Source organism: Cetorhinus maximus, chromosome 2 (assembly GCF_964194155.1).
Source record: "Cetorhinus maximus chromosome 2, sCetMax3.hap1.1, whole genome shotgun sequence".
In the NCBI taxonomy this organism is placed as follows: Eukaryota; Metazoa; Chordata; class Chondrichthyes; order Lamniformes; family Cetorhinidae; genus Cetorhinus; species Cetorhinus maximus.
In genome coordinates this window covers 49724707-49747475 of record NC_135880.1, presented here as the reverse complement: position 1 = coordinate 49747475, position 22769 = coordinate 49724707, and the positions used below count along the sequence as shown (strand labels likewise).

Here is a 22769-nt window from a genome sequence, read left to right as displayed (position 1 = left end):
CTGGACTAGGACTCCCAAGTCCCTTTGCACTCCAGATTTCTGAATTCTTTCCCCATTTAGAAAATAGTCCATGCCTCTATTCTTCCTACCAAAGTGCATGACCTCACACTTCCCCACGTTGTATTCCATCTGCCACTTCTTTGCCCATTCTCCTAACCTGTCCAAATCCTTCTGCAGCCTCCCCGCCTCCTCAATGCTGCTTGTCCCTCCACCTATCTTTGTATCATCTTCAAACTTAGCCAGGATGCCCTCAGTTCCTTCATCTAGATCATTAATGTATAAAGTGAAAAGTTGTGGTCCCAACACTGACCCCTGTGGAACTCCACTAGTCACCAGCCGCCATCTTGAGAAGGATCCCCTTATCCCCATTCTCTGCCTCCTGCCAGACAGCCAATCTTCTATCCATGCTAGTACCTTGCCTCTAACACCAAGGGCTCTTATCTTACTGAGCAGCCTCCTGTGCGGCACCTTGTCAAAGGCCTTCTGGAAGTCCAAGTAGATAACATCCATTCTTTGTCTAACCTACTCGTTACCTCCTCAAAGAATTCTAACAGATTTGTCAGGCATGACCTCCCCTTGATGAAACCATGCTGACTTTGCCTGATTTTACCATGCACTTCCAAATATTCTGAAACCTCATCCTTAACAATGGACTCTAAAATCTTACCAACGACCGAGGTCAGGCTAATCGGCCTGTAATTTCCCGTCTTTTGCCTCACTCCCTTCTGAAACAGGGGGGTTACATTAGCGATTTTCCAGTCCTCTGGGACCCTCCCTGACTCCAGTGATTCCTGAAAGATCACCACTAACGCCTCCACTATCTCTTCAGCTATCTCCTTCAGAACTCTGGGGTGTAATCCATCTGGTCCAGGTGATTTATCCACCTTCAGACCTTTCAGTTTTCCTAGCACCTTCTCCTTGGTAATGGCCACCATACTCACCTCTGCCCCCTGACTCTCTTGAACTTTGGGGATGTCACCCATGTCTTCCACTGTGAAGACTGACGCAAAGTACCTATTCAGTTCCTCCACCATTTCTTTGTTCCCCACTACTACTTCTCCTGCGTCAATTTCCAGCGGCCCAATGTCCACTTTTGCCTCTCTCTTACCCTTTATATAGCTAAAAAAAACTCTTGCAATCTTCTTTTATATTACTGGCTAGTTTACCCTCATATTTAATCTTCTCCCTCCTTATTTCTTTTTTAGTTGTCCTCTGTTGGTCTTTGTAGGCTTCCCAATCCCCTGGTTTCCCACTGCTCTTTGCCAAGTAAATGCTTCCCTCATACACCCATTGAAATGCAAGTAAGTGTACTGTAGCTCACCATAGCCACAATAAACAGTTAGCAAATGCAGTGCAAGTAATTAGAAGGCACAACTGAAACATTACATCTGGAAGGAGAAAGAAACTGGCAGAATTGGCCTATTTCCAGTGTAAATCTGCATGAATATTTTGTGCCTCTACAATGACACAAGATGAGCAATGTAATAGAAACCAACCTAGAATTTTGCATTGAATGTGAAACTAGCAGAAGATAGTCTGAAACCAATTTGACTTTCCACCAGTTTGTTATGCCACAACCAATACAAAGCTAACTTTTAAGGTGCACATGTGCATATTAACAAACCAGTGGGTGTAATTTAACTACGCCCTTGTATTTTGCCTCCTGAGATTAAGTTTTAAATTCAACCCAGACTGATGGAGTAATACTCCCTGTTTCTGCAGCTGGAAAGATCCTAAATTAAGTTTACACAGTCATAACCTAGTTCCTTGTAGACATGATTTCATAGCACAAAACTGTCTGTAACGTGGTGTAGATTGGCAGTTTTTCTAAGTAAGAATGCTGACGTAGGAAATTGAAAAATTCAGTGATGCAGTAGGGAGTATCCTACTGACGTTGGAGGCATTAGGTTCTTGGGGTGGGGAAGAAGGTCTATTTTGCCTGCATTTGCCCATTCAGACATCTAACCTTGGATGTGTTTGCCAGCAGTGGGTAATAAAAGTGGTCATGTTCAATTCTTCTGAAACTGGAATTGTGTGAAATGTAAGTGGGATTGATGTGATCTTATGATCCTTACACAATTTGAATCCTCCTTAATATATGTCTTTTAATAAGCATTTTATTAATTCACGGAATTCTATGATCCTAGCTAATGTAGTGTCCTCACTGAGGCTGATCAGAAAAATGTAGAATTTAAAGGATTGATTTCCTGAGAGACCTTTTACCCATCTCCAAAATAACCATTTTATAATTTCCATGTTTTTGCATAACCATTTTTAAATTCGTTTTGCTATCTCACTGCTGTCATGAGCCATCAACTTAGCTACCACTTTTCATATGGTACTTTACTTCCTTACATTCCCCCTGCACCTCTTGCCCAAAGCCTTTAAAATTTGTGTCTCCCTGCCCTTGTGCCATCCAACTGTTCCAGTGGGAACAGTTTTACCTTGTCTTCCTTATGTAAACCTGTCATAATTGTGTGCATCTCTATCAAATCTCCCCTTGATCTCCTTTTCTTCAAGGCAAACAACTCCAGCTTCTCCAAATTAATCTTATAGCTAAAAGCCTTCATCCCTGGAGCCATTCTGGTAAATCTCCTCTCCATCCTCTCAAGGACCGTCACATCCTTCCTAAAGTATGGTGACCAGAACTTGACGCAATAGTCTAGTAGCATTAACATGTTCAGCATAACTTCCCTGCTTTTATGCTCAATACCTCCTATTTTTGAAATCCAGGATCCCACATGCTTTGCTAGCCTTTGAAGAATGATGCACATGATGAGCCCCCACCCCCCACCACAGAATCACAGTGCAGAAGAAGCCATTCGGCCCATCAAGTCTGCACCGACACGTGAGAAACACCTGACCTACCTACCTAATCCCATTTACCAGCATTTTGCCCATAGACTTGAATGTTATGACGTGCCAAGTGCTCATCCAGATACTTTTTAAAGGATGTGAGGCAACCCACCTCCACCACCCTCCCAGGCAGCGCATTCCAGACCGTCACCACTCTCTGGGTAAAAAAGTTTTTCCTCACATCCCCCCCCCTAAACCTCCTACCCCTCACCTTGAACATATGTCCCCTCGTGACTGACCCTTCAACTAAGGGGAACAGCTCCTCCCTATCCACCCTGTCCATGCCCCTCATAATTTTGTACACCTCGATCAGGTCGCCCCTCAGTCTTCTCTGCTCCGACGAAAACAACCCAGGTCTATCCAACCTCTCTTCATAACTTAAATGTTTCATCCCAGGCAATATCCTGGTGAATTTCCTTTGCACCCCCTCCAGTACCATCACATCCTTCCTATGATGTGGCAACCAGAACTGCACACAGTACTCCAGCTGTGGCCTCAGCAAGGTTCTATACAACTCCAACATGACCTCCCTACTTTTGTAATCTATGCCTCGATTGATAAAGGCAAGTGTCCCATATGCCTTTTTCACTACCACATGCCAAGGTCCATTTGTTCCTCAGAACTTCCTAGTGTCATGCCGTTCATTGATTACTTCCTTGTCAAATTACTCCTTCCAAGTGTATCACCTCACACTTTTCAGGGTTAAATTCCATCTGCCACTTATCTGCCCATTTGACCATCCCGTCTATATCTTCCTGTAGCCCAGGACACTCAACCCCACTGTTAACCACCCAGCCAATCTTTGTGTTATCCGTAAACTTACTAATCCTACCCCCCACAGGCATCTATGTCGTTTATATAAATGAGAAATAATAGGGGACCCAGCACAGATCCCTGTGGTACGCCACTGGACACTGGCTTCCAGTCACTAAAGCAGCCTTCTGTCATCACCCTCTGTCTCCTACAACTAAGCCAATTTTGAATCCACCTTATCAAATTACCCTGTATCCCTTGTGCATTTGCCTTCTTTGTAAGCCTCCCATGTGGGATCTTGTCAAAGGCTTTGCTGACATCCATATAAACTACATCAACTGCACTACCTTCATCTACACACCTGGTCGTCACCTCAAAAAATTCAATCACATTTGTTAGGCATGACCTCCCTCTGACAAAGCCATGCTGACTATCCCTGATCAAACCTTGTCTGTCCAAGTGGAGATAGCCCATTCTATACCCCATTCTACCACCAAGCCAGGGATCAACCCCATTTCAAGGAGTGCAGGAGGTCATGCCAGGAGCAGCACCAGGCATACAAATATTAAGTGTCAACCTGGTGAAGCTACAACACAGGACTAGTTGTGTGCCAAACAGCATAAGCACCAATATACAGAGCTAAGCGATTCCACAACCAGTGGATCAGATCTAAGGTCTGCAGACCTCTTACATCCCGTTGTGAATGGTGGTGGACAATTCAACAACTCACTGGAGGAGGCAGCTCCACAAATATCCCATCCTCGATGATGGGAGGACCCAGCATGTCAGTGAAAAAGATAAGGCTGAAGCATTTACAACAATATTGAGTCAGAAGTGTTGAGTGAATGATCCACCTCGGCCTCCTTCGGAGGTCCCCAGCATCACAAATGCCAGTCTTCAGCCAATTCTACTCACTCAACAAGAAACTGCTGAAGGCATTGAGGGCCCTGACAATATTCCGGCAATAGTACTGATGCACCAGAACTTGCCACGCCCATAGCCAAGCTGTTCCAGTACCGCTGCAACACTGGCATCTACCCAGCAATGTGGCAAATTGCCCAGGTATGTCATGTCCACGAAAAGCAGGACAGGTCCAACCCGGCCAATTACCACCCCATCAGACTACTCTCGATCACAGCAAAGTGGTAGAAGGGGGCATCAGCAGTGCTATCATGCAGCAATTGCTCAGCAATAACCTGCTCATTGGTGCTCCGTTTGGGTTCCGCCAGTGCCACTCAGCTCTTGACTTCAACGCAGCCTTGGTTCATCATGGACAAAAGGGCTGAACTCCAGAGGTGAGGTGAGACTGCCCACCCTTGACATCAACTCAGCGTTTGACAGATTGTGGCATCAAGGCACCCTAGCAAAGCTGGAGTCAATGGGAACCGGGGGAAAACTCTCCACTGGTTGGAGTCATACCTCGCACAAAGGACGATGATTGTGGTTGGTGGAGGTCATTCATCTCAGTTCCAGGACATCACTGCAGGAGTTCTTCAGGGTAGCGTCCTAGGCTCAACCATCTTCAGCTGCTTCATCAATGATCTTCTTTTCATCTTAAGGTCAGAAGTGGGGATGTTTGTTGATGACTGCACAATGTTCAGCACCATTTGTGACTCCTCAGGTACTGAAACAGTCCATGCCCAAATGCAGCAAGACCTGGACAATATCCAGGTTTGGGCTGACAAGTGGCAATTACCTTTTATGCCACACAAGTGCTAGGCAATAACCATCTCCAATAAGAGAGAACCTAACCATCTCCCATTGATGTTCAATGGCATTACCATCACTGAACCCCCCACTATCAACATCCTGGGGTTACCATTGACCAGAAACTGAACTGGATTAGCCATATAAATACTGTGCTTACAAGAGCAGGTCAGAGGCTAGGAATCCTGTGGCGGGTAACTCATCGCCTGACTCCCCAAGGCATGTTCACTATCTACAAGGCACAAGGCGAGAGTGTGGTGGAATATTGTCCATTTGCCTGGATGAGTGCAGCTCCAACAACACACAAGAAGCTGGACATCATCCAGGGCAAAGCAGCCCACTTGATTGGCACCACATCCACAAATGCTCACTTCCTCCAACACCGATGCACAATGGCAGCAATGTGCACCATCTACACGATGCACTGCAGGAACTCACCAAAGCTCCTTAGACAGCACCTTCCGAACACAAGACCACTAACATCTAGAAGGACAAGGGCAGCAAATAGATGGGAACACCACCACCTGGAAACCCCCCCCACCACCACCCCAGTCACTAACCATCCCGACTTGAAAATAGGTCACTGTTCCTTCACTGTCGCTGGGTCAAAATCCTGGAACTCCCTCCCTATCAACACTGTGGGTATACCTACACCACACGGACTGCAGTGGTTCAAAAAGGCAGCTCACCAGCACCTGCTCAAGGGCAATTAGGGATGGGCAATAAATGCTAGCCTAGCCAGTGATGCCCACATCCCGTGAACGAATAAAAAAAGTAGAGGACCAATTTCCTTCCCAATGATATTTTACACTTCATCTAACATTTCAATGTTTGGATTTTGAATCTCTATGAAAAATCTATTAATTTTCAAATTCTGACTATACATATTTTGTTATACATTTAGTAGCAGGCAATTACTACTTTGTCCATTCATACAAAGAAACCCAGAACTTACAGATCACAAAGGGAAGGTCAGACCATTAAACCTTCGTTTCATACTCTTGATTCCATAGTGGAACCAACTAATTTTACTTTCTTGAGACTATCAGTTTTAATTTTCTACACTGGAAAATGAGCATACCAGCAGTGAAACTGTTGTATTTGCAAATCAACAGTACATAAATTCTAAGCTTGCTGTATTTAAAGATGGAATTTAGCTTACTACAGCCATTGAAAATGGTAATTAAAAGTCATTGTCACATCATTTATAATCACACAAATCCATCCTATTGGAACTCCTTGATCAGTGAAAGATAGAAAAATTTGCTGATGATACCAAATTTGGAGGTGTGTCAAACAGTGAGGATGATACCAGTCACTTGCAGCAGGACACAATAGGCTAGAAGAACCAGCAGGCAAGTGGTAGATGGGAATTTAATACAGAGAACTGCAAAGTGAAGCATTTTGGCAGAAGGGATGGGGAAAGGCAACAAAGACTAAATGGCACAGTTCTAAAGCGTGTACAGGTACAGATGTGGGGTGTGTAAAAAAAGAAAAAAAAACAATAACAATAGGGTAATTATATTAAGTGATTTCAAACTTTCCCAACATTAATTGGGATAGACATAGTGTTAAGGGCTTGGATGGAGTGGATTTCTTGAAATGTGTACAGGAGAACTTTTTAGGTCAATATGTGGAGGGTCCAACAAGGGACAGCTCAATGCTGGACCTAATTCTGGGGATTGAACTAGGACAAGTGGCTGAGGTGGTGGTGGGGGAGCATTTTACTGATAGCAACCACAACATGGTGCAATTTAAGCTTGCTATGGACAAAGAAATAGACAAGTTGCAAAAAAATGTTTTGGATTGGGGAGAGCAGATTTTAGTAAAATAATGCAGGACCTGGCCAAGGTAGACTAGGAACAGGCTGGGAAATCTACAGAGGAGCAGTGGGGGGTGTTCAAAAAGTAAATAGGGACGGTACAGGCTCAACATGTTCCCTCTAGGGTGATAGGAAAGAGGAACAAGCCCAGAGAATCATGGATGACCAGGGATATTCAGGATAAGATGAGAAAGAAAAGAGAGGTTTTTAGCAGGTACAAGGGAAGCAAATCAGCAGAGGCATTAGTGGAGTACAGAAAGTGCAGAGTGGAGCTTAAGAAAGCAATTAGGAGAGCACAGAGGGGATATGAGAAAGTTCTGGCTGGTAAAAGTAGGGAAAATCCCAAGATATTCTATAAGTATGTCAATGGGAAGAGGATAACCAGGGGAAGAGTAGGGCCCATAAGGGACCAAGGGGGCAATCTATGGGTGGAGCCAGAGGACATCTTGAGCAAATTGATATAGGGAGTGACAAGGTATTGGAGGTGTTGGCAGGCTTAAAAGTGGACAAATCTCCAGGTCCGGATGATGTGTCTCCCAGGCTGCTGAGGGAGGCAAGGGAGGAGATAGCAGGGCCTCTGACCCAAATTTTTAACTCCTCTCTGGCCACGGGGGAGGTTGCCAGAGGACTGGAGAACAGCTAATGTGGTTCCGCTATTTAAGAAGGGATGTAAAGATAAGCCAAAGTACTACAGACCAGTGAGTCTCGCGTCAGTGGTAGAGAAACTATTGGAGAAAACTCTGAAGGAGAGAAACTGTCTCCACTTGGAGAAGCAAGGTTTGATCAGGGATAGTCAGCATGGCTTTGTCAGAGAGAGGTCATGTCTAACAAATTTGATTGAGTTTTTTGAGGAGGTGACCAGGTGTGTAGATGAGGGTAGTGCAGTTGATGTTATTTATATGGATTTCAGCAAAGCCTTTGACAAGGTCCCACGTGGGAGGCTTATAAAGAAGGCAAATGCACAAGGGATACAGGGTAATTTGATAAGGTGGGTTCAAAATTGGCTTAGTTGTAGGAGACAGAGGGTGATGACAGAAGGATGCTTTAGTGACTGGAAGCCAGTGTCCAATGGCATACCACAGGGATCTGTGCTGGGTCCCCTATTATTTGTCATTTATATAAAGGACATAGAGGACTATGTGAGGGGGTAGGATTAGTAAGTTTGCGGATGACACAAAGATTGGCCGGGTGGTTAATAGTGAGGTTGAGTGTCTTGGGCTACAGGAAGATATAGACGGGATGGTTAAATGGGCAGATAAGTGGCAGATGGAATTTAACCCTGAAAAGTGTGAGGTGATACACTTTGAATACTTCCTTGTCAAATTACTCCTTCCAATGACCGGTATGACACTAGGAAGTTCTGAGGAACAAACGGACCTTGGTGTGTGTGTGTCCATAGATCTCTGAAGGCGGAGGGGCATGTTAGTGGGGTGGTGAAAAAAGCATATGGGACCCTTGCCTTTATCAATCGAGGCATAGATTACAAAAGTAGGGAGGTCATGTTGGAGTTGTATAGAACCTTGGTGAGGCCACAGCTGGAGTACTGTGTGCAGTTCTGATTGCCACATTATAGGAAGGATGTGATTGCACTGGAGGGGGTGCAGAGGAGATTCGCCAGGATGTTGCCTGGGATGAAACATTTAAGTTATGAAGAGAGGTTGGATAGACTTGGGTTGTGTTCGTTGGAGCAGAGAAGACTGAGGGGCGACCTGTTCGAGGTGTACAAGATTGAGGGGCATGGACAAGATGGATAGGGAGCAGCTGTTCCCCTTAGTTGAAGGGTTAGTCACAAGGGGGCATAAGTTCAAGGTGAGGGGCAGGAGGTTTAGGGGGGATGTGAGGAAAAACTTTTTTACCCAGAGGGTGGTGACAGTCTGGAATGCACTGCCTGGGAGGGTGGCGGAGGCGGGTTGCCTCACATCCTTTAAAAAGTACCTGGATGAGCACTTAGCATGTCATAACATTCAAGGCTATGGGCCAAGTGCTGGTAAATAAGATTAGGTAGGTAGGTCAGGTGTTTCTCACGTGTCAGTGCAGACTCAATGGGCTGAAGGGCCACTTCTGCACTCTGATTCTGTGATATGCTGGGCCATGAGGTTACAGTTTGTGGTCAAGCACAATTCTGCTCCTGCTGATTGCCCACAGTGCCTCATGGTTGTCTAGCCTTGAATTGCTAGATCTGTTCGAAATCCCATTTAGCACAGTGGTAGTGCCACACATGGTGGAAGGCACCTTCATTGTGGAAGACAGGGCTTTGTCTCCTCAAGGACTGTGTGGTGGTCGCTCCTACCGATACTGTCATAGAAAGATGAATCTGTGGCAGGCAGGTTGCTGAGGATGAGGTCAAGTATGTATTTCCCTCTTGTTGGTTCCCTCAACACCTGCTGCAGGCCCTGTCAAGCAGCTTTGTCCTTTGGACTCTGTCGGCTCGGTCTGTACTGGTGCTAGCAAGCCAATCTCTTGGCAATGGGCATTGAAGTCTCCCACCCAGAGTATACTCTGCACCCTTGCAACCCCCAGTGCTTTGTCCAAGTGGTGTTCAACATTGAGTACTGATGCTGCTGAGAAAGGGGGTTGGTAGTGGGCGGTACATGGTAATCAGCAGATTTCCTTGAGCATGTTTGACTTGATACCATGAGCCTTCATGGGGGCCAGAATCGATGCTGAGGGCTCCCAGGGCAACTCCCTCATGACTGTATACCACTGTGCTGCCGCCCTTACTGGATCTGTCCTTTACGACAATGGCTTCATGGTCATCAACAGACTTGAATTCAAATTTCATCATCTACTGTGGTGGGATTCGAACCTGGGTCCCCAGATCATTACCCATTACTAGTACAGTCACAATACCACTACTTCACTGCCTCCCCTTACTTTATGTAGTAGTCAGACTTTCTGTCTTTGTTAAAGAAACTCAAAAGTACGTTTGTACAACCTGTAGTGTATGATTAAAGTTCCAGTATTGGAGCGGAGGAATGACAAGTCCCTGGGTTCTGATGGACTTCATCCTAGTGTCTTAAAAGAAGTGGCTAGGGAGATAGATGATGTGTTGGTTTTAATTTTCCAAAATTCCCTAAATTAGGAGCAAGGTTCCATTGGCTTGGAAAATAGTAAATGTAACTCCTTTATTCAAAAAGGGAGGGAGACAGAAAGCAGGAAACTACAGGCCAATGAGCTTAACGTTTGCCATAGGGAAGATATTAGAAGCTATTATTAAAGACATTATAGCAGGGCACTTAGATAAATTCAAGGCAACCAGGCAGAGTCAACATGGTTTTGGAGTTCTTTGAAGAAGCAACATGCGCTGTGGATGTAAGCGGCACTTCCTTAGCAATAACCTGCTCTCTGCCCAGTTTAGGTTCTGCCAGGGCAACTCAGCTCTTGACCTCATTGTAGCCTTAGTTCAAACATGGACAAAGGAGCTAAGCTCCAGAGGTGAGGTGAGAGTGACTGCCCTTGACAGCAAGGCAGCATTTGACTGAGTATGGCATCAAGGACCCCTAGCATAACTGGAGCCAAGGGGAATCAGGGGAAAACTCTCCCCTTGTTGGAGTCAAACCTATCACAAAGCAAGATGGCTGTGGTTGTTGGAGGTCAATCATTTCAGTTCCAGGACATCACCGCAGGAGTTCCTCTGGGTAGTGTCCTCGGCCCAACCATCTTCAGCTGCTTCATCAATGACCTTCCTTCCATCATAAGATCAGAAGTGGGGATATTCGCTGATGATTGTACAATGCTTAGCACCAATTGTGACCCCTCAGGTACTGAAGCAGTCCATGTCCAAATGCAGCAAGACCTGGACAATATCCAGGCTTGGGCTGACAAGTGGAAAGTAACATTCCCACCACACAAGTGTCAGGCAATGACCATCTCCAACAAGAGAGAATCTAACCATCGCCCCTTGATGTTCAATGGCATTACCATCACTGAATCCCCCACTATCAACATCTTGTGGGGTTACCATTGACCAGAAACTGAACTGGACTAGCCATATAAATACTGTGGCTACAAGAGCAGGTCAGAGGCTAGGAATCGTGTGACGAGTAACTCACCTCTTAACTCCCCAAAGCCAGTACACCATCTACAAGGCACAAGTCAGGAATGTGATGGAATATTCCCCACTTGCCTGGATGAGTGCAGCTCACTCAACACTAAAGAAGCTGGACATCATCCAGGATAGAGCAGTCCACTTGATTGGCACCACATCCACAAACATTCACTCCCTCCACTATCGACGCACAGTAGCAGCAGTGCGTACCATCTACAAAATGCACTGCAGGAATTCACCAAGGCTCCTTAGACAGCACCTTCCAAACCCAAGACCACTACCATCTAGACAAGGGAGCAGATGGATGGGAACACCGCCACCCGGAAGTTGCCCTCCACATCACTCACCATCCTGACTTGGAAATATATTGCTGTTCCTTCACTGTCGTTGGGTCAAAATCCTGGAAAACTCTCACTAACAGCACTGTGGGTGTACCTACACCACATGGACTGCAGAGGTTCAAGAAGGCAGCTCACCACCACCTTCTCAAGGGCAACTAGGGATGGGTAATAAATGCTGGCCTAGCCAACGAAGCCCACATCCTGTGAATGATTTTTTTTTTAATGTCCCATGCTTGGGTTTCCAGAAGGCATTTGATATGGTGCCACATCAAAGGCTATTGTGGAAAATTAAAGCTTATGGTTTTGGGGGTAACATATTGACCTGGATAGAAGATTGGCTACCTATCAGGAAGCAAAAGGCATAAATGGGTCACTTTTTGGTTGACAAGATGTAACGAGTGGTGTTCCACTGGCCAGTACTGGGCCTCAACTTTTTTAAATTTATATAAATGACTTAGATGAAGGGACCAAAGCTATGGTTGCTAAATTTGCTGCTGTTAAGATAGGTAGGAAAGTAAGTTGTGAAGAGGACCTAAGGAGGCTACAAAGAGATAGAGAGAGGTTAAGTGAATAGGCAAAGATCTGGAAAGTGGAGTATAAAATGCACAAATGTGAAATTGTCCATTTTGGCAGGAAGAATATTAAAAAAAGCATATTATGTAGATGGTGAGAAATTGCAAAGCTCTGAGATGCAGAGGGATCTGGGTGTCCAAGTACATGAATCGCAAAAGGCTAGTATGCAGGTACAGAAAATAATTAGGAAACCTAATAAAATGTTATCATTTATTGCAAGAAGAATTGAATACAGAAGTAGAGAGATTATACTTCATTTATACAGAGCATTGGTGAGACCACATCTGGAATACTGTGAATGGTATTGGTCTCATTATTTAAGTAAGGATGTAAATGTGTCGGAAGCAATTCAGAGAAAGTTTACTAGACTAATACCTGGAATGGGTGAGTTGTCTTAAGAGGAAAGGTTGGGCAGGCTAGGCTTGTATCTGCTGGAGTTTAGAATAGTAAGAGGTAATTTGATTGAAACATATAAGATCCTGAGGGATCTTGACAGGATAGATGTGGAGAGGTTGTTTCCTCTTCTAGGAGAATCAAGTACGAGGCTTCACTGTTTAAAAATAAGGGTTTGCCCATTTAAGACAGTTGAGAAGAAACTTTTTCTGAGGGTAGTGAGTCTTTGGAACACTCTTCCTCAAAAGGCAGTGAACCAGAGCCTTTGAATATTTTTAAGGTAGAATAGATGGACCTTTGATAAGCAAGTGGGTGAAAGGTTATCGGGGGTAGGTGAGAGTGTGAAGCTGAGGTTACAATCCGATCAACCATGATCTTTTTGAATGGCAGAGCAGGCTTGAGGGGCTGAGTGGCCTACTCCTCCTAATTCGTATGTTCAGTATCCAAAAACAAAATAAATTTTGTTGTTTGCACAAGCAGTTGGCTGATCCTTGCCTGCTCCTAACTTTAAGTTTTATTTTAAAGGAGATTTAATCTTGGGTTGTTTGCTGACAGTAAGGTCCCCTGTTAAAATCGGATTTTTAAAAAACATTTGTGGAACTTGTAACTAATTGGCCTCGGTTAATATTTTTATGTTGGATTATATCAGTTTTAACACGGCAAGATTGTTATAAAATGGTTATTAATTACTCTGACACAGTTTAATCACCATTCATTTCAATTAAATTTGTAATGGATCTGTTCTCCCCTCCCCTAATTATAGTTTTGATTTGATTTTGTATCACAATGGTGTGTAAGTAAGTTCACACAGGTTTTCTTACCCTACTTTGAGTTCCTTTTTGTCACAGGAGAAAGAGGGCATGCCAAGGCAAGGCACAGCACCTCCCCAGAGAGAAGAGAGAGACATACTTCAAAATGTCCAAGCTGCTGGTTCAGGGCAGCATTGTTGGTTTAAACTGGCCAGCTGTAGGGAATAATGGAAGGTCAAGATAATGGAGAAAAATATCTGAAAATTTAACTTATTTCAAACTACAAATCAATTTCTCCTTCATACTCTAGAGGATTCTGAATTATTTTTTAGCAATAATATGAAAAATTATCACAAAAAAGCCTTCAAATTTGAGTTTCAGAATATCCCTTATTTTAAATCCTGTGATATTCTGCATTAAGTGCCCAATAGTAGTCTCCACATTCAATTTAGTAGTTTCACAGAAATGTTATCAGAATGCTGTTAGTAAGACTTTTAAACCTATACATTTCAGGATTCAGATGTTCATAAACTGCTCATCTGTCTTATTAACTGGAAAAAACCTTCCATAATTCAATATCTTTACATATGCAGTTTTAAATTGTGACTTGTGTATTCATCTGAAATTAATAGGAAAGAGGCAGCCAAAATGTTAATTTATTTTTAAAACAGCATCTCAATTTATAGAAAAATTCTTGAAGGAAGTGAACTCTTTGTGTTTGAAGGATCTGAAATGAATGAAGTGTGTTTCAGGCAGTAGTACCTTTTCCATAAATTAACATTCTCTGAGTTCATGGTCAGTTTTTTTTGTTTCATAGCCTAATTTCAGATGAATATGGAGTTAATGAATCTAACTCGATACTACTTTCATACCATGTCTTGGCTTGGCAGACTGAGAGTGTCTACTTCCATTTCCTCCAGCTCTGTAAAATTGTCATTGTTGATTATAACACTGCACATCACACTAATGAGTCTGAAATTCTAATTTAGCTGTTCTTGACATTTCTTTCCATCAGTAAGCCCATCCAACATATGTACTGTTGTCATGGTGGCATCACTAAACAAAGACCTTTTTAACACTTCACAGTTTCTATCTAACTTATAACCTGTTCCTTGATATTCAGAATATATAAGTTTCTATATGGTCATAACAACGAAAACTGCCACTTGATTTTTAATAATTCGTAATATATTTGAGTGTAAGATTCTTGTTGCATGGTTTCCATAACCGTTTAGTGCAGACGTACCTGTCTGGAGTGTCATTCTGCATAAAGAAGACCTCTTTACAGAAAAGTTATTTACATTGCTGCAGCGATTCAGAAACTAAAGGTGAAGATTACTTCATGAAGTACTTTTCGCTTCTCCCTTCTCGAATAATGTCACATAAAATTAATTAAAACTGTAATCATTCTGATTTTCTCAACAGTAAACTACTTTCAACTGTAACAATATCAGTTGGATTAAAAAAATTATTTGTTTTCCAGACTTCTGGGAATATTTTGGAAGTGTGCCAGAATAGGTAAGTAAAACTCTATACTGTATTTTTTGATTTTAATGTTCAATTTTATTTTTGCGAATCCCTCCCTTCAGCACTATTGTTAATGAAGGATGTTGCAGTGAAAGTTACAGCTCATGAATACTTGAGGCCTAAAAGTAGCATTGCGTTTCAGTATAAATACTTCCCCCTCTGGCACCAAAATGTTATTTCTGTCTATCTACATAATTTTTTTGTCTGAATTTTCAAGTTCTACCATTTAAATTGATTCAACTTAGATTAAACGTTCTGATTTTCATTGTTTGCTTTTTGACTTGACCCAGACAACAAATTCCCAGATTCCAGATGCTATGACAATCGCCCATTTCACAATTGTAGCCTGGCCTCAGCTGCCATGTTGTAGATATCCTCTCTTTCCTGTACTTCTGCTTTGCTTTTCATTCTTGCATCTAGCGAAGTTTCAGCTATGCCTTCTGTACTGCCCAGTATATAAATATCAATCTAATCGCAGAAACAAAACTGCCACTTGATGTTTGATTAATACATAATGTATTAGAGTGTGGGATTCTCAGTGCATGTTGACCTTATAGTGCAGACCCACCTGTATGCCTGGAGTGTGAATTTGCAGCACACTTTGTTGGAGCTCATCAGAGAAAATTATTTTTATATATTACTAGACTGTTTCAGAAACTACATCAGATGAAGAATACTTTTACATAAGTATTTTTTCATATCTCCCTTCTCAAGTAGTAAGTGTCCTATTCTGACTGGCCTTGACTTTTGTCACAAATTGCCCATCTGTTTCCACTCAATATTCTTGTTCCTCTCACTGCTGGAGACCAACTCAATCTTCACTGGGGACTTGATTCCAAAATCATTATATGATCACTACAAAGCCAATTGTACTTTGTATCAATGCAAAAGTAAAAGCCTAACTGCATCCTTAAATGGTAACACTGTCTGCTTCAGCAGGAGTGCGGGACATTCTTATTTGGTGTTGCCATCATCTTTTACACTGTTTTTGTAGAATTTTACTATTTAAATGACAACTCTCCTCCCTGGCTTCAGTCCAGGCTATTGCTGTTGATTTAAAATACAAAGAATATTTTAAAACATCAATGGGATATAGGACTGGAGTGTGGGGGGGATGCGAAGTTGCAATTTAAAAATTGCAGTATTTACAATTTTATAAAATTTAGTCCCATATGTTGGGCAGTAAGGATATACATCTGCACAGTTTCAATGTTTAACTCCATATGTGTATGATGAAAAATAAAGGGCACATTTTCTTTTTTAAAAAAAGATGTCTACCTAGAAATAGAATGTATATTGCCAAAATTACATCTGTCAGTTTCTAGTGTCTAGCATTGCTTGGGCCCTAGGATGGGGGAATTGAATTTAAAAAATGCCAGGCTAATTTTTTTAATGTAATAAATCAATGAAACAGGCATCACAGTGATACTAAAAATGGCATTGGTGTCCATCTTAATGTTTTAACCTTGAATTTCCAGTTGTGTTGGGCTTCAGCACTTATGGGTGGAGGTTTTGTTCTACTGAAGATCCAGCCTCCCCAATCTTCGGGTCATGCAATGGAGATATTCAAGATCACATTTAGATCAGGTTTTTGTGTTTTGTACAGCTATGTCCACAATTAAGTACTGTTTGAAGAATTTCTCTCCTTTTTGAATTCCTTTTTAATTTTTTTAGTTTATCCCTTTAGGAATGACTATGCAAAATTTAGTCCTTCTTTTCTGTACTAAATAACTCTTAATGAACATAGATTAGTTCAGGGTATTATACATGCTATGTTGAATAGGTTTCTGTTTTATAAGAATTTCAAATACTTGGGAATAGTGAAGCATTTTGCTCTCTCAATCAAACTATTGAAGTCCATTTATGTCAATTAATAACAAAAGCTGCTCTCTTGCTGCCAGAGTAGCACCCTGTTTCAAAGGGTTCAGCTATTTAGTATACAGATAGTCTATGCTTTCTGTTACTGTGAAAGAAATTGATTGTGCAGTGCCTGCTCTTAATCTTGCTATTTAGACTAGGCAAAAGAGGGAGAGCAAAATATGGTTTCTTAGATAAATTAGTTATACTGTAATCTGAGGTAATACCACTTTATATGCTAACTCTCTAAGTTTTTAAACCGTGCTTATGAAGTTAATGTATGTAACAGCCAGATCTTGTAGAAAGCTTTGAAGATTTTAATAAGCTACATTTTTGATTACTGTAGGTAAATGTCCCAAGCTTTAAAAAAAAAAATTGCATAACCTTTTACCTTCTCACCTGAAGTGTGGGGAGACACAGTGAAGCTTGTCAGTGATTAGTGTCTAGCATCTCATATGTATGGTATTTGTTTCCATATGAGAGCTGACACTGTGTCCAGTCAAGAATGTCATTGGCCTGGATTTTCTGGCCGTAACAATGACGCAACAGTCAGCATTCACTGTTGTCCTATGAAACTGAAGCAACTTCTGGCTTCCGCATGGGTGATGAATGGTGGCTTAGCCAGCGATGCCCAAATCCTGTGAAAGAATAAATATTTTAAAAAACATGCATTTAAACAGGGAAATTCAAAAGTTGCTATCAGTCCTCGACAGGGTCCATTGTGAAACTCCTTGTAGATTGAAATCAAATTAAAAGCCACCGGACTGATGTAAACTTCCACTCTTTATGCTATTATTTTCACTGTAAAAACCTTCAAACTTTTATGTCTTATTAAATGAGATGTAACTCCGTTTTTAAAAACTTACTAAATCATCATCACTGCTGAATAACCTCACTGGCCTTGGAAAAACTGGTTCTATATTTGTGGAATATTACATTTCTCCATTCCATATAAAAATTTCCATAGATTTTTGAAAGAATAAACATTTAATGAATTTAAAGTTTGATATTTCTGCTGCTACCTTAACCCCATATATAATTCCCAATCTTTATTTTGCTTCCTGTGAGGAAAAAAATTATAGAAAGTCAATGATAAAACTTGTTACTTACTGGTTGGCTATTCATTATGATTGGCTGTTTAGCCTGAATGCTATCATCATTGCTGTTGGACACCAGTGAATACCTAATATTGGAAAAAATGAAATCCATGCCACAGAGCTTGCTAGATTTTTGTGGGCAGCTTTCTTCAAAGTCGGTGATAAGTGCCATCGCTTTGCTACTGATAAATCCAGACCATTATGTGCAGGTGAACTGGTTGTTGACCCCGCGCATTTTATGGGAGTTTGCTGTGGCTATTGCATGTTAATCATTGCATGACGAGCGTAATTCATAAAATGCAGAATCATGCCATGGCATTTCACAATGCATACTAAAGTGCTATATAAGTACCTATTTTTCTAGACTGAATTGAATCAATTTAACTAAATTTAACAATTTGAATTAAACAAACGTAAATGTGCTGTGCACAACTGAGCAGTTGGTTAAGCAAACCTTTTGAGAGAAGCGAGAGGTATTCTCTATGCATTCCAATTTTGGATTGATATGGAAGGGTTGTTAACAAGTTTTTACACTGACACGTTTGCTTGGGATTATGTTAGACTGCTGTTCGGTCTATGCATCTGGTGCTCACATGAGGGAATTGGAATTAATAATGTAGATATCAGGAACTGATAATATAGATGTTAGTCTGCAGGCACCAATTTGTTGAACCAGATTTACTCCTGTGTCTTGTTTCAAGAGTATGTGCTGAGGACTGTGGCTAAGTATTTGAATGGGAAAGGGCTCTGTTCTATAAGTGTTCAGCTATCTGAGATCCACCTCCCACAACCTTGTTTGCCTCCTCACCCAACTACCTTTTCTCGTATCCACAGTTTGCTGTGCAAATTCTGTTGGGGGCATTTTGTTCCCTGTTCACCTCCATGGTCCATCTCCATAGGATTGCCCTTCCAAGGCTCTTCTATAACCTGATGCAATTCATTTCCACAGTGCCTCTGGGCGACATCATCTGTAGATGTAGAGTCAGCTTCTTCATGTGTCTAAACATTACGCAGCTCTACCTTTTCCCCTTCCCTTCACCTCACAATCTGTCTGTTATTTAGTCATGGATGAGCCACAATTTTTGTACTTGGATTTTGGGGGATCAAAGGTCACCACATTCAATCTCCATCAAAACATTTGCTCCTGACCATCAGGTTCTTGGCTATCCCTCAGGCTGAACCAGATTGGTCTCTGTTCAGTTTGACCCAGAACTGAACTTCAAATTGAAAATCCTATCCATCACTGAAGGCACTTCTTTCCACCCTTGTGACCTTGTTCACATCCACTTCTTTACTCCCACTGTCACCAAAACCCTTTTCCATACCTTTGTTACCTCTGAACCCTGATTTTTTTTTTTGTTTTATTTGGTACAAGGGCCAGTGGGGTGAGAAAGGAGCTCTCTAATCTACTTTGCTAGCTCTATCCCTACTAAATTGTTGAGGTTAGTTCTCTTTATAATTACAATTCTACATATTAAAACGTTAGACACTAACTCACATGCAGCAGTTTTAAGTTAATAAAAACAAGAGTTCTGAAGAAGAGTCATACTTGGCTTGAATCATAACTCCATTTCTCTACACAGATGCCATCAGACATGGTGAGTTTTTCCAGAATTTTCTATTTTTATTTCAGATCTCCTGTATCTGCAGTATTATGCTTTTATCCCAGCATTAATTCCTTTATCTCCTCTACCTAAGCATGCTTTTAAAAAATTGAATGTTTGGCACCTAATAACTGCTATGTATGAAAGTGATCATATTCTCTACATGTAAGTATGCAAGAAATAGAAAGGGTAGGCATTCAGCCCTCCGAGCCTGCTTCACCACCCTGTAAGATCATGGCTGATCATGTGTCTCAACTCTACTTTCCTGCACTATACCTATATCCCTCGATTCCATTAGTACTCAAAAATCTATTGATCATGAATATACTCAACAACTGAACATCGTCGGCCCTCGGGTGGAGAATTCCAAAAGTTCACAACCCTTTTGAGTGAAATTTCTCCTCGTCCCAGTCCAAAGTTCTAGTTTTAGTCCTAGTGGGGAACTAGCCTCACAGCATCCACATTAAGCCCTTGAAAACTTTATGCGTTTCAGTTAGATCACCTCTAACCCTTCTAAATTCTAGGGAATATAGGGGTAAAGTAGAGGATAAAATTTACGAATTAGCATTCCCTACATAAAACCTTGTCCATTGAAATGGAGCAGAAGTGCTCACTTGTAATATGTCCTTTTTTTCTGAAGAGTGTAGAATGGTTATTAACACCACACTGGGCATTAACAAATCTCAAGTAATTAAAAAAAAAACAGAAAATGCTGGAAAAACTCAGCAGGTCTAGCAGCATCTGTGGGGAGAGAAACAGTTAACGTTTTGAATCCGTATGACCCTCCTTCAGATGAAGGGTCATATGGACTCAAAACATTAACTCGGTTTCTCTTTCCACAGTTGCTGCTAGAACTGCTGAGTTTCTCCAGCATTTTCTGTTTTTTTCAGATTTCCAGCATCCGCAGCATTTTACTTTTATCTTAAGTAATTTTAAGCAGTGTATTTTAACCATAAGGACGTAGTGTAATGAAAGCTACTAGCAATCTTTCAAAATGACTGCCATCAATAATTAGACAATATTGAGCTTATTTTGTGCTTTGCAATTGATGAGATAAAATGTTGAGCTTTACAGTGGTGTGTTCACTGCTGTTACTCCTCTCATTACTGCTTTCGTCAACTCAACAATGTACCGTAGCTAAGTGTTACCCCTGCAGTAGAGGAAGACGAGTCATCAGGCTGTTCTGGACACCTTTATGATCAGATCAAAGTGGCATTCAGCAAATTGTAATAGTGCCGCCACCTAATCAGACAAAAGTAGTGTGTAGCTTTGAAAGATACTTTTAAGAAATATAATCCTATAAAAATGTAGTTCTTTTACTTGATAGTTTTAATAAGACATAGGAGCAGAAGTCGACCGTTCAGCCCATCGAGTCTGCTCCGCCATTCAATGAGATCTGATGATCCCCAACTCCACTTTCCTGCCTTTTCCCCGTAACCCTTGATTCCCTTACTGATTAAAAATCTGTCTATCTCAGCCTTGAATAGCCCCCTGCAGTAAAGAATTCCACAGATTGACTACCCTCTGAGAGAAGAAATTCCTCCTCATCTCTGTTTTAAATGGGCACCCCCTTACTCTGAGATTATGCCCTCTGGCCCTAGACTCTCCCACAAGGGGAAATAACCTCTCAGCATCTACCCTGTCAAGCCTCCTAAGAATCTTATGTTTCAATAAGGTCGCCTCTCATTCTTATAAACTCCAATGAGTACAGGCCCAACCGACTCAACCTCTCCTCATAAGAAAATCCCTCCATCCCCGGAATCAACCTAGTGAACCTTCTCTGGACTGTCTCCAATGCCAGTATATCTTTCCTTAGATAAGGGGACCAAAACTGTTCACAGTATTCTAGGTGTGGTCGAACTAGTGCCTTGTATAGTTTTAGCAAGACTTCCCTATTTTTATATTCCATTCCCTTTGAAATAAAGGCCAACATTCCATTTGCCTTACCTATTACCTGCTGAACTTGTATGCCAGCTTTTTGGGATTCATGCATGAGGACCCCCAAATCTCTCTGTGTTGCAGCTTTCTTCAGTCTTTCTCCATTTAAATAATATTCAGCTCCTCTATTCTTCCTGCCAAAGTGCATAACCTCACACTTTCCTACATTATATTCCATCTGCCACATTTTTGTCCACACACTTAACCTGTCTATATCCCTCTGTGGACTCTTTGTGTCATCCTCATCACCTGCCTTCCCACCTATTTTTGTGTCATCCGTAAACTTGGCGACAGTACGTTCATTTCCCTCATCCAACACCACCCCCCCCCTCCCCTCCCCCGCCACCTCCATGTCACAGCTTTCTGTCTTCTATTAGTTAGCCGGTCCTCTATCCATGCTAATATACTACCCCCAACACCATGGGCTCCTAGCTCAAGGAGCCTTGTGTGGTACCTTATTGAATGTCTTTTGGAAATCCAAATATATTACATCTACTACTCCCACTTTATCTATCCTGCTTGTTACCTCCTCAAATACTTCTAATAAATTTGTCAGGCATGATTTCCCCTTCATGAAGCCATGCTGACCCTGCTTGATTAGATTATACATTTCTAAATGCTCTGCTATTGCACCTTTTATAATAGACTCCCAACATTTTCCCAATGACAGATGTTAAGCTAACTGGCCTATAGTTACCTGTTTTTTTGTCTCCCTTTTTGAATAAGGGCGTTACATTGGCAGTTTTCCAATCCTCTGGGACTTTTCCAGAATCTAAGGACTCTTGGAAGATTACTACCAGTGCATCCGCTATCTCTGCAGCTATTTCCTTTAATATCCTAGGATGCAACCCATCAGGTCCAGGTGACTTATCGGCCTTTAGCCCCATTAGTTTCTCCAGCAATTTTTCTCTAGTGATACATTATTGTATATATTTCTTCCCCCCCCCCCACCCCCACTTTTGCCCCATGATTACTTAGTATTTTTGGTATGCTATTAGTGTCTTCTACCGTGAAGACTGATGCAAAGTATTTATTCAACTCCTCTGCCATTTCCTGGTTCCCCATTATTATTTCCCCAGCCTCATTCTCTAAGGGGCCTATATTGACTTTGGCCCCTCTCTTCCTTTTTATATATTTAAAGAAGCTCTTACTGTCCATTTTTATATTACTTGCTAGTCTACCCTCAAAGTTTATTTTTTTTAATGTTCTAATAACATCAGAGGTCTCGTCTATTTGCAGTGCTGAGCAGGGCTTATAACGAGCAGGAACAAGAAGGCAGGTTACTATAGCAACATTCAGTTATTAACTGTGAATCAAGCCACCAGAACACTGTACCAACCATGTTAAACTCGCTGGAATTTGTAGGTTTCTGAGATCAACTTTGGAGAAGAATGCTAATTGACAGAAAACTTGGTGAGCCAGTAATTTTCATTAGGTCAGTCAGAATGTACATGGTATTGACCTATGTATATTTTTGGGCTATTTGTATACTGTTCTTGACGTA

At 41.8% G+C, this 22769-nt stretch overlaps 1 protein-coding gene across 3 annotated transcripts in view; it reads left to right on the top strand.

Moving 5' to 3' along the window:
- Positions 1–22769, top strand: part of tmem167a (transmembrane protein 167A) — a 48441-nt gene that overhangs the window by 19589 nt on the left and 6083 nt on the right. For 2 of the 3 annotated variants that reach the window (XM_078564634.1, XM_078564624.1), the window contains exon 3: positions 14726–14760. In XM_078564634.1, the coding sequence (XP_078420760.1) occupies positions 14726–14760 (35 nt within the window). Of the gene's footprint in view, positions 1–14725; positions 14761–22504; positions 22679–22769 lie in introns of all 3 variants that reach the window. The other variant, XR_013579703.1, reaches the window with a different exon arrangement.